Consider the following 11,619-nt stretch of genomic DNA (forward strand, 5'->3'; position numbering starts at 1 on the left):
AATGGTTGGGGGAGCCGTGGCTCCCCCCTGTCCCTTCCTACGTCCGCCATTGTTTACCACCAATGGTAAATGTAGAATCACTAGCAACAGTTGTTATTGGAATACTTAACACCTCACATACTAGTCTACATAGATTTGGATAGTGTTCTTGTCAATCCTTCCAATAGCTCAGAGCATCTAACTTTGAAAAATACTTTGGCTTAAGTAGTGTTTCAGTTAGATATAGATCCAATTCAGACTTGTTAGTTATATTCACATTTTGGCTTACATAATTGATATTTCCTATAACAATATAATGCAAACATAAAAATTGGTTAAAATAAAGATAAGATAATAATAAATAACAAAATTAGTTAGGAATAATGACTAACTTACATTATATGGACCAATCTCTTAGGTCTTCTTCCATGTTCAAACGTTCTTTTGGTGAACAAGTGAGTTGAGAACTTGATGCATTGGGTGAATTTGACCTCACACTCACATATTCTTCAAAAAGTTTGTACATCTTTCCTTTTATATGATTAAGCTTTTTATCACAAGTGGAAGGATCAAGCTTTGAATAATAGAATCTAAGTGCTTCAAGTTTCATCTGTGGGTCAAGAATCATGGCAATTGAAAGAATGGTACTATATTCACTCCAATACTTGTCAAATTTATTCATCATCCTGTTTGCCATGTCTTTCATTAAGGGGTCATCATTTCTTAGAGTATCCCTTAACAACCACTCAATTTTCCATACTTGTATAAAATATTCATTAGAGGTTGGATAAGATGTCCCTAAAATAAAATTGGTTATCTTATAAAATGGCCTTAAAAATTCACACATCTTTTTGGCTCTTTTCCACTCTTCAATTGTTAGGCAATGTTTAAAGTTTCTATCACGTATAATGGAACTTCCAAAAGGTCGACGATACTTAAAACCACTTTCAAGCATCAAAAAAGTAGAATTCCATCTAGTACGTACATTTAACCTTAAGCGCACTTTAGTATCAATACCCCTCACTTGAACAACACATTTAATAAATGTTATTAATCTTGCCTCTGACCCTTTCACATATTTAATGCTTTCTCTAATTTTTCACAAAGTAACTTCAACATCTTTTAAACCTTCTTGAACTATCAAATTCAAGATATAAGCATAACACCTCACATGAAAAAATTCACCCTCACACAATAAGTTATTTTGTAAGCTTAACTGTTCACCCAAAAGTTTTTGCATACGATCATTGGCAGTAACATTGTCTAAAGTTATGGAAAATATTTTCCTATCAATTCCCCAATTAGTCAAACACTTTATTTGCTAAATCAAGACCCGTATGTGAAGGTTCCATTTTATAGAAGGCGAGAATTTTACTATTCAATTTCCAGATGTTATCAACCAAATGGGTTGTTAAACAAATATATCCCTCTTGAGTAAAGCCGTCCAACAATCTGAAGTCAAACAAATTCGATTATGACATTAATGCATTTCATATTTTAATTTGTCCTTCATCTCAAGATGGAATTTCCACAAATCATAAACAGTTGTATTCCTACACACATGCTTCACATTAGGATTCAAATACGAAAGGAATTCTCTAGTCCATTTGTACTAACAACTTAAATGGAAAACCATGTTTGACAATTGCCATTGTCATAATCTCTCTAACATGTTTGTGATCAAGTTCCCTCCCCCTTAACTTTCCCATATTATCAATTATCATCCCCCTACATCTTTATATTTTGGGGTAACATTGTCCTTTTTCAAATGACACAACAATGTTGAAGTACCTATTTTAGTGCCACCAATTACATATTCTTGCCCACATGCATTACATTTGGCCTTCTCTTTACCATCTTTCACTCCAACTTTAGTTAAATATTTCCAAACTTCAGAGGTAGAAGTATTAGCTTTCTTATTCTCTTTTTGAATCTCATTGTCTTCATTGTTAACAGAAAATGGCTTTGGCTCATTAGCTTTTTCATTATTTATATTAGCATCAACATTAAAATTCACATTAACACTCTGATGAATAGTTTTAGATTCCATGTTGCACATTAATTTGTAAAAAAAATATAAGTCATATCTACTATCAGGATATGGAAAGAGCTAAGGAAGCAATTGCCCACATCTCTGAGAACTAAGATGAAAATAAAAATGTACATGTTTGTTTTTAACTTATAGATAAAAGATGGGGATTGCAACTTCAATAAAATTAGAACTAACTCTTATGTAAATGGACCCCACCATTAACACAAAACATCATTAACAATAACTTGGGCATGGCAACTAACTTCACTAGAACAAATGAAACTAAGCATGTAAGAATTCAAAACTACTTAAGAACTCTTCAACAAACTTCACATTTTAATTCCAATTACAGAACAAAAAATTAGAACCATTGGGAGTGGGTTATGGGTTTTTTATTGAGTTTAGAAAGAGGGATTTTAATTTGATTAAAAGTTAAGGTTTTTTTAAATTAAAGTGGTTGTGGGTCAGCTCATTTTAACCCGACTCGAACCACCTGAACCATGGGTTAAGTGAGCTAAACTCGTTTTACCTCATAACCAGTAAAATTTTTAATTTTCCAATCCGGCCTGGCTCGAACCTGTGGTGAGTCGGGTTAGCTCATGGGTTCTAACCCGTTTTGACATGTCTAAGGGGTAACAACGACGTGGAAGAGTAGTGACACGAAGTAGTACCGATGTGTCGACGACCACTGACGCTGAGGACCACAAACGTAGATGCGAAGGAGCAGTGACACAGAACAACATTGACGAACACATATTGGAGGAGTGTGGACACGAAAGATGGTTTTTGTGTGTAGTTAGGCATGGACGAAGAAGACGAAGTTGCTTTGTGAAATTGTGTGCAGTGTGGATGCGAAAGAGGGTTTATGTGTGTAGTATAGTGGGGATGAAGAAGGCGAAGCTGCTTCGTGAAGTTGTGTGTAGTGTGGATGCGAAAGAGGGTTTCAAATTGATTTTAGAAAGAGGAATTTTAATTTGATTAAAAGTTAAGATTGTTTAAATTAAAATGGGTTGTGGGTTAGCTCATTAACCCGAATCAAACCCACCTGACCTGTGGATTAAATGAGCTAAACCCATTTTAGTTCATAACCAGTAAAAATTTTTATTTTTCGACCCAGTGGTAAGTCAGGTTGGCTCACAGGTTCCAACCCATTTTGACATGTTTAGTTTTGATTTTCTTTTATAAAAGATTTGTAAATACGTTTGTTTATGTTTTTATGAATTATGTTAAAATTACATCGAAAGACTTTGAAAGCAATTTTTTATATAAATACAAAAATCTCTTATTCAAAGGAAGACTTCAATTCTTTAGGTTGAAGTACATAAACTCTAAGCTAAAAGAAGGAAGGACTTAAATTTTAATAAATGATAGATAATATCTAACATAATATGCTTGTGAAAGGGTATGAACGGAAGAAGGGGATATAGGGGTAAGAGAGTGGTGACCACACACAGAAGACAATAGTGTGGCAAGCGAAGAAAGTGAAAAAGAAGAAAAAAAAATGGTTGGCCGTGCTGACAAGCACACTTCCACATGGGTCCCACCGCACATTCAATTCTCCGCCTTCGTTTCTCCCTTCTCTCACCTGATTGTACCCTTCTTCATTTTTCTCTTCTTCACCCTCTCTCTCTCTCTTCCACTGGTCCCATCAATGTTGTAAACTCCTTTCTCTGCTTTTTCTTCTCCTCACTTATTTCCCCTCATTCAACCACACACCAACACCTGTCACTCATTCACCACTCTCATGACGCAATCCCAATCCACCGCCGCTACTTCTCCTCCCTCTCGCGTCCTCCTCATCTCCGCCGGCGCCAGCCACTCCGTCGCTCTTCTCTGTAGTCTCCTTCTCCCTCGTCTTTCTATTTCTATCCACAACAACACTTTTCAATTCATTTTCATGCTTACACTCTAAATTAGTTTATGATTGGGTCAACACTTGAATGGGATGAGATGAAATCCTAGTTCAAAGTTTTGTTTTTCTTTTTTTAATTTTGACTTTTTCTTTGTGTTCGTGTGTGGTTTGGTTTTGGTTTGATCCTGTGCAGCTGGGAGTGTTGTGTGCTCGTGGGGTCGCGGAGAGGATGGACAGTTAGGCCATGGTGACACCGATGATAGGCCTTTGCCTACGCAACTCAGTGCATTGGATGCTCGAGAAATAGATTCCATTGCTTGTGGAGCTGATCACACCCTTGCCTACTCCGAGTCGCGGAATGAACTCTATAGTTGGGGATGGTCTGCAATTCATCCTTTAATATACTCATTAATGCACTCTTTCTTGCTTCTCTGTTGTTTCTTATTATGGGATCAAGCTTGTTTATTTGTGGATCCTTTGATGTGGGACTAGTTTCAGCTTCAAATGATGTTACTTGACCTAGCATTGGTCTTTAATAGTTACTATAAGAGTAAAAATGTCGGTTTACTTGGTTCTTTCTTTCAAGACTTTTATATTACGTATAGTTGTGAGTTGTACTAGTCGTCATAAAGTTAATATTTTGAAAGAGATGGGTTTTATTTTAAGATTAAATTAGTATCCATTGTCTTTCTTTGTCATATCTCTGCATTTGTCACTTCTTTCTCAGTACAAGGGGATGCCACCTTTTTTTATTATTTTGGGTTAATTGATTATTAAAAGACAATTTTTCTAATTTTAGGCGGTCTCTTTGTAATTTTCCATGAGAGGTGGATTCAAGTTTACTTGCTGTTAATCACCCTTCTATTTCTGATTTTTTTTTTTTTTTTTGTTTTTATGAATAATAGTGTTTTGTATATGGTTGTCTTTGTTATTCTTAAATACTCAAGCAGATCAAATTTGGTTGGTTTTTCTAGGGGTGATTTCGGAAGGTTGGGTCATGGTAATTCTAGTGATTTGCTCATTCCTCAGCCAATTGTAGCATTACAAGGTTTAAGGATAAAGCAAATTGCCTGTGGGGATAGTCATTGTCTGGCAGTTACCATGGAAGGCGAGGTTCAGAGGTTTGTATTTCTCGAACAAAATTTTAGCGTTCTCTCGGTTCTGTCAGTTTTTTTATGCATATACATATACTAATTACTTTTCCCGGTTGTGTATGTTGAGTGCAGTTTTGTAATGATTGCTGATTCCTTGGCCTGATTTTTAATTTCAATCTTTTGTCTTCTCAGTTCACCGAAAGAGTAGTCAAATAGAATATTTGATACCGGAACAGAAAGAATTTTAATTACCTGAGTAACTGTATGGACTTCGTATGCAATGGATTAGGGGCTTTTTTGGTTAAACAACTTTAGAAACACACATACACACATAAAGGTGCTTTTATAGTTGAAAAGAATGATGTTGAACTTTTTTCTCAAGTTATCGTGGAGGTAAAACAATTTATGGGCATGTCATAAGTTATTTTCATAAGCTCTTCCAAATGCTTACACAAGTGTTTATATCATAAGATAAGTCTTAATAAACTGTAAATAACTTCTTCCAGACAAACCTCGATCTGCTACCTTGAAGATGGTACAGGCATCTGGTTTTAGTACTCAAGGTTGAATTCTCACTTGTTACACTCATTTTTTAATTCACATTCTTTTTTAAAAGGTACAAATACCTATAGAAATCCTTGTTTTATTCTGTGAGGCTGATGACCAGTTTTTTTATTTTTAAAACTATACCTTGATTTGCTAGCCAGCTGTCATCTGGTTCATCACAAATTTGGTTGTTTTATTATCACTTCCTCTTTAACTCTTGTGTTATTATTTCCCTCTTATTGAAGTTGGGGGAGGAATCAAAATGGTCAACTTGGACTTGGTACGACAGAAGATTCTCTTGTGCCACAAAAGATTCAAACATTTCAGGTACCTATTTCAAAGACATTCATCGAGGTTATCTGTGATAAATAAAAGTCTATGATCAAGTTATCAAGAATCAATACACAATGATAGGTTACTTCTACCATATATTTAATTACTACTCTTTTACCCTCTTTTTGAATCAATTTAAAAAGCATGCAGTCTCTCTACATCTGATGGGACTCAGGACAGAAGAATAAAGAAAGCCAAGAAGCGAGAGAAAATAATTGGATTAGTTAGATGGAATAACACAATTAAATTTGTTAAGTGTGGTTCAGACTTGAGAGTAATAAGAGCAGGGGCGTAGCTTGAAATGGGTAAAGGGAAGAAGAGAGGGCTAGTCTTTTGGAATCCATTTGTTGAAGGAGTAAATTGGAAGGAAAATTCTCTCCTTTTTCCACTTGTTGTTCAACTACGTTCTCAACAACACTACTATTTCTTTTCTCCCTATTTCCCAGTTCTGTTTCTTGATCTTCTATAACACTCCACCCTGAAAATATGTATCAGCCCTTCAGGCCTTAGACTGCCCAAAGCTTCCTCCGAATTGGTCCTTACTCTTCTCTCCATCATCCCCTCTTTCTAACATTTCCCCACGCCCATAATCATGCAGAATCATACCCTTAATTCATCAGGTATCCTTCATAGTACTATCCCCATTCTCTCCACTAACCAATTTCCCACTGTATCATTTAATTCAAATCGATAATTTTTTTCATTGCTCCTGTTGACTTTGTTGCCCCCATTCTCTCCCTTCAACTTTATAGGTTGAATAGTAGCAGTTTTGATGTTTACTTCTACCACTTCACTAGCCTTGTTCTTTTTCTTTTGGTAATAAATCTTGAAACTGAGTGGTAGATAATTTTATCAATCAATCTTCTAATTCTGATCTTCTGGGAGAACATCAACAGTTTTTCATTTCAGAAGTATCACCTACTTTAAAATAATGGAAGGGAAAAGTAGCTAGATCAACAACAAAATAAAAGCAATACTCTCGTCATGAAATAATGCTAAGATATTATTTTATTTATTCATTGATAGTTATAATGCATCAAAGAATTATCCCATTAAGAATTGGCTCATGTATTATATTGTAGGAAGTACCTATCAAAATGGTTGCTGCAGGCGCAGAACACAGTGTAGCTATTACTGAAAACGGAGAACTGTATGGATGGGGTTGGGGCCGATATGGAAATTTGGGGTTGGGAGATAGAAATGATCGCTGGATTCCTGAGAAAGTTTCTTCTATTGATGTATGTCCTCAATCTGGTATCATCTTACCTTTCCTGATTAGACGCTGATCGTATAAGGAATATGTGTAAATGGAATGTATGTGATTTGATATTGTTTAATTTCTGAAAAGTTTTCTTGCTGTTTAATAGAAGCAGCAGCATTTCCAGGTTTTTGATTTTTTGTGTGATTTGTCTGGATAATATTGTTAAGATTCATGTACAATTGATGTACATGCATACTAATGGATGGAGAAGTTATTTATTTTACTCCCCTTTTTTTGTCGTTTACATTACAGTGTGACAAGATGGTCATGGTTGCTTGTGGTTGGCGGCATACAATATCTGTTTCATCTTCTGGTGGCTTGTACACATATGGGTGGAGCAAATATGGCCAACTAGGTCATGGAAATTTTGAGGATTCTCTTGTGCCTCACAAGCTTCAAGCCCTGAGTGACGAGTTAATCTGTCAGGTAAGTCCTTTAATTTTATGCTGTGTTGGTGTTTTCATAGAAATTTCTTGTATTTTTTGGATGCATTGGCATATCGCTTTGCTCTGCTATTTTAGTGGCTTGTATCTTCCTCCTGTCTCATTTTTTTATGTTAATTTTTCTCTGGTAGGGAAAAGATTGGAAATATTTCTCACCTATGGGTTCCACCTTATGTGTTGTGTGTTTACTAAGGACAAGAAAAAATTGTTCTAACAAAATCTTGTGCTACCCTGAAACCTTGCACACTGGGAGCAATAGTATATTTGTTGTTAGATATATAGCTCTTTTGTTTGTCTCTTGACTTGGCTTGGACTTTCTTCAGGTATCAGGTGGATGGAGGCATAGTATGGCACTTACATCTACTGGACTACTCTATGGATGGGGTTGGAATAAGGTTTGCAATAAATTTTTATCCTTCCATGTTCATGTGACAGTATTATAATGTTAAGACATGACCTCCTATTACAAAGGTCTATGAAAGAAGAAACAAGGGAAAAAGGAAAAATACAGCTGATTGTTTTAATTCAAACAGCTGTAAAATATGTTGGTAGTTAATTTTGTTGTTGCGTTGGGAAGCTTGTGTGTGTGTATATATATATATATATATATATATATATATATATATATAGGTGTGTTTTGGGGACTTGGGAGTATGAGAAAATTAGTTGATTAGGGGAGGCTTTCTGGACCCTCGAAGTGCCAGTGGTTTATCTGTGAACTTTTGAAACTTCTATACAAATTTTTCAGAGTCCGTGTTTGTGAGTTCTTTCCCTTCTTGAGTTTCTAATCCAGTTTACTTATTATTTATGAACATAGCAGAGGATACATTAGGTGTCTGCTTAAAGAATGCACATTTATGTGCAGACAACTAAATATTCTACTATATAAAAAAAAAAACTGTATAAGACTTTATTCTCTTTCTGCACAATAACAAGTTTTTTATCATTGACGAGTTTGGAAAATTGTTACCTATTTTCCTTCGATTGTAGTTTGGACAGGTTGGTGTCGGTGACAATGTTGATCGCTGCTCTCCTGTACAAGTGAAGTTCCCCCATGATCAGGTACTTGAAACTGGATTCTTCCCTTTCTTTCTTTCATTTGGAATGTTTCAATTTTGCATCATACCGTCAATGTCTTTCTTTAAGCAATCCACCGACTATTCTATATATTTTTTTACATAGCAGAAAATAGTCCAGATCTCATGTGGGTGGAGGCACACAATTGCTGTAACTGACAAGAACAATGTATATTCTTGGGGAAGAGGAACAAATGGCCAACTTGGGCATGGGGATACCATTGACCGGTAATTGCATGTACAACCTGAATAAATTTGTTAGGACTTTCAGGCATGCATTCATCTTTCCCGGAATTTTCTTCTCTTCATATGTTTTCTGAAGGCACATAAGAGATTTTCTTACTTTGGTCATAAAAGTATATTTGATAGGAGAAACAATTTTTTGTTGGTAGTGTTGAGTTGTTTTGGGGTTTATGACTTAAGATATATTCTTACTTTGGTCATAAAAGTGTGTTTGATAGGAGAAACAATTTTTTGTTGGTAGTGTTGAGTTGTTTTGGGGTTATGACTGCACTGAGATTTGAACCTCTGATATGCAAATGACCCAACTTATTACCAGCTGACTCTAAGTGGCTTGTTATTTTTCCTAATTAATTTCTTCAAACAAGACCTTTAATCTGAAACAAATTAATTATTCTGATGAAACTTTTGAAGTGATTCTATAGATCAACTGGAAGTAGAGTCTAATATCATCATATTTGTAATGGCTGCTCTTTCTAATCTGTTAGATTTTGGATCAGTGATCTTGGTTCTGAAATTATTACGATTGGCATTGGGTGTGTAATGACACCTTTGAAGTGGATGGTCTAATTCTGACCGCGGTTGAGAAAGCAAAAACTAGCTTGTATAATGTAGCTGTACAGGGTATCCTTGTTAACTATCAGAACTGAGCTTCATATTGCTACATTCGTTGCACCACCTTGGTTCCCTCTTGGTGCCCTATTCATTTTATATCAAATTATTTATTTTCAGTCATGGACATTTGAATATGGCCTTGTGTATCTTTTATTCATCCTGGAAAAAGTCATTAGTTTTGGTGGCAATTATGACCATGTTCGTCTAATAATAAGTTATATAGCTAATCTAAATCATTAATTGGAAATATTGTTTTGGGTAATTTGTGCATTTGATTACATGTCTTGATATGATTTTATTCTTTTAGGAATTCTCCAAAGATTATTGAAGCTTTGAGTGTGGATGGATCTTCAGGGCAGCAAATAGAATCCTCTAACACTGATCTTTTGTCAGGTGCTTTGTTCTGCTCATTACTCATCAGTAATATTGTTCCGTTGTTTTCAGCCATTAATGATGATACCATTTAGTAGTGTAATTTGGATTCACATATTTTATTTTTAATCATTCTTAAAGCAATCTGGCATCGTGATAGCTCTGTTGTTTTCTCCTTAAACAGGGAAAAGCGGTGCCTCCTTATCTGAGAGGTATGCAGTTGTTCCGGATGAAACTGTAAGTGTCACGTTTCAGCTTGCATTATTTGTTTACACTGGGGCTAAAGGCGACTTGTATATGTGACAATTAGTATTTCTATGGATCTTTGCTCACGATTTAGGAAAGCTAGAAAGAAAATGGTCATTTCAACCTGTTAGGATTACGAGAAACACAGGAGTGAACTTGGTCCTTTTGACTTGGTATGAGGAGTAATTATTGCATTACCATAGTGTCTAGACGTACATCTAATCAAATGCCAAAAGATCCATGAAAATAATAGTCTGTTGGAATATGTTAGATTTAGTTTAGTATTATCTTAATCTTTCTGATTGGTTGTGTCTATAAGCACGTTGTTCACACAGAAATTGCTTTCGAATGAGAGCTATGGCCTTGAAGATTAGAAAAGCTTATTATGTCACCAACATGTATGATTTGACAGGTCTCAGGACAAACTGCTAGTTCGAGCAACGGAGATAGGCTTGATATCAGTGTCCCTGAAAGTGATGTGAAACGGATCCGAGTTTGATGTGCCAGATTTCCCTTAGGCTGCACGCTATTGATGTCTCTGCCTCATCAGTTCACTGGAGCCACTCAGAGGCCACTAGTTATTTGGCTTTCACCATAGTAATTGTAAATTGTAGCCATATGAGAAATAACAGCAACATATTCTTTAATACACTTGTTTTAGCACGCTCTTCACTCTTGGCTAAAATTTGTTGAGACTCAGGACTTAAGAGTGATACTTGTGATATAAAAATGGAGACCCCATGTTGTTTTGTGAGTCCTAACAAATTTCAGCTAATATCGTGTCATAAAAAGTATATTAAAAAATATGTTGCAAACATTCAGGAAAGAGAGTGTGAGAAGCATTGCATATGATCTCCTTATTATATGTATTTACCAAACATATATACATTTAGTGTATCCTAATTTAAAATTTTATTTCAAACTGATTTATGGTGCTGCGATGTCAGTTGTTCATTCTAATAAACGTCTGCACGATCTATTATTCTAAGGTTAAGAATTGCGACATGATCAATGCTATGCAGAAAGGTGGAAATGGTGCATATGCTAAGAATTGCCACTTGCTGCCTAGATTGAGACTTACAAATCTTCGACTCAGAATTGACTGGTGAATTTACATATATGATGGGCATGTTTGGAGAAATTTATTACGAAACCAAACACTAAAATAATAAAAAAAGGTACAAGTTAAAATTAACTTATATGTAAACTAATTTGTGAAGTTTTTTTTGTGTTATTTGTCTATTGTTTTTAATTTTAGTATAATGGCAACTCCTTAGTTAAGGGGTCAATCACAAGAAATATGGTTAAGCGTATTCAAGAAGAGTTGGATTCATCTGTTAAAGATGGGTCCAAACTCTTATTCTTGTGGGTTACCTTGAAGAATTCTTAATAATATAGATTTATTTTGGACTTCGTATTATAGGCTTTGTAGTGTAAGATTTGTTTTGGACCTTGTATTATGGTTCAAGTAGCATAGGATTTTTAGGGTTAAGAAAGCCTATGAGTGAAGCGCATATTTGTTTGACTTTT

The 11,619-nt window shown here is 35.2% G+C and overlaps 1 protein-coding gene across 2 annotated transcripts; it reads left to right on the forward strand.

Moving 5' to 3' along the window:
• Nucleotides 1-3,542: 3,542 nt before the first annotated feature.
• Nucleotides 3,543-11,015, forward strand: LOC114164378 (ultraviolet-B receptor UVR8-like). 2 transcript variants are annotated; one of them, XM_028049028.1, is made up of 12 exons: nucleotides 3,543-3,846; nucleotides 4,057-4,243; nucleotides 4,838-4,984; nucleotides 5,749-5,830; nucleotides 6,919-7,074; nucleotides 7,350-7,523; nucleotides 7,864-7,935; nucleotides 8,531-8,602; nucleotides 8,723-8,844; nucleotides 9,779-9,864; nucleotides 10,028-10,080; nucleotides 10,502-11,015. In XM_028049028.1, the coding sequence occupies exons 1-12, from the start codon at nucleotides 3,756-3,758 to the stop codon at nucleotides 10,586-10,588; spliced, it is 1,329 nt and encodes a 442-aa protein (XP_027904829.1). In that variant the 5' UTR covers nucleotides 3,543-3,755; the 3' UTR covers nucleotides 10,589-11,015. The 2 variants fall into 2 exon arrangements, with proteins under 2 accessions (XP_027904829.1, XP_027904830.1); XM_028049029.1 differs by having other exon boundaries at nucleotides 3,549-3,846; nucleotides 8,726-8,844.
• The last annotated feature ends 604 nt before the right edge of the window (nucleotides 11,016-11,619 follow it).

Source organism: Vigna unguiculata, chromosome 9 (genome assembly GCF_004118075.2).
Source record: "Vigna unguiculata cultivar IT97K-499-35 chromosome 9, ASM411807v1, whole genome shotgun sequence".
Taxonomy (NCBI): domain Eukaryota; kingdom Viridiplantae; phylum Streptophyta; class Magnoliopsida; order Fabales; family Fabaceae; genus Vigna; species Vigna unguiculata.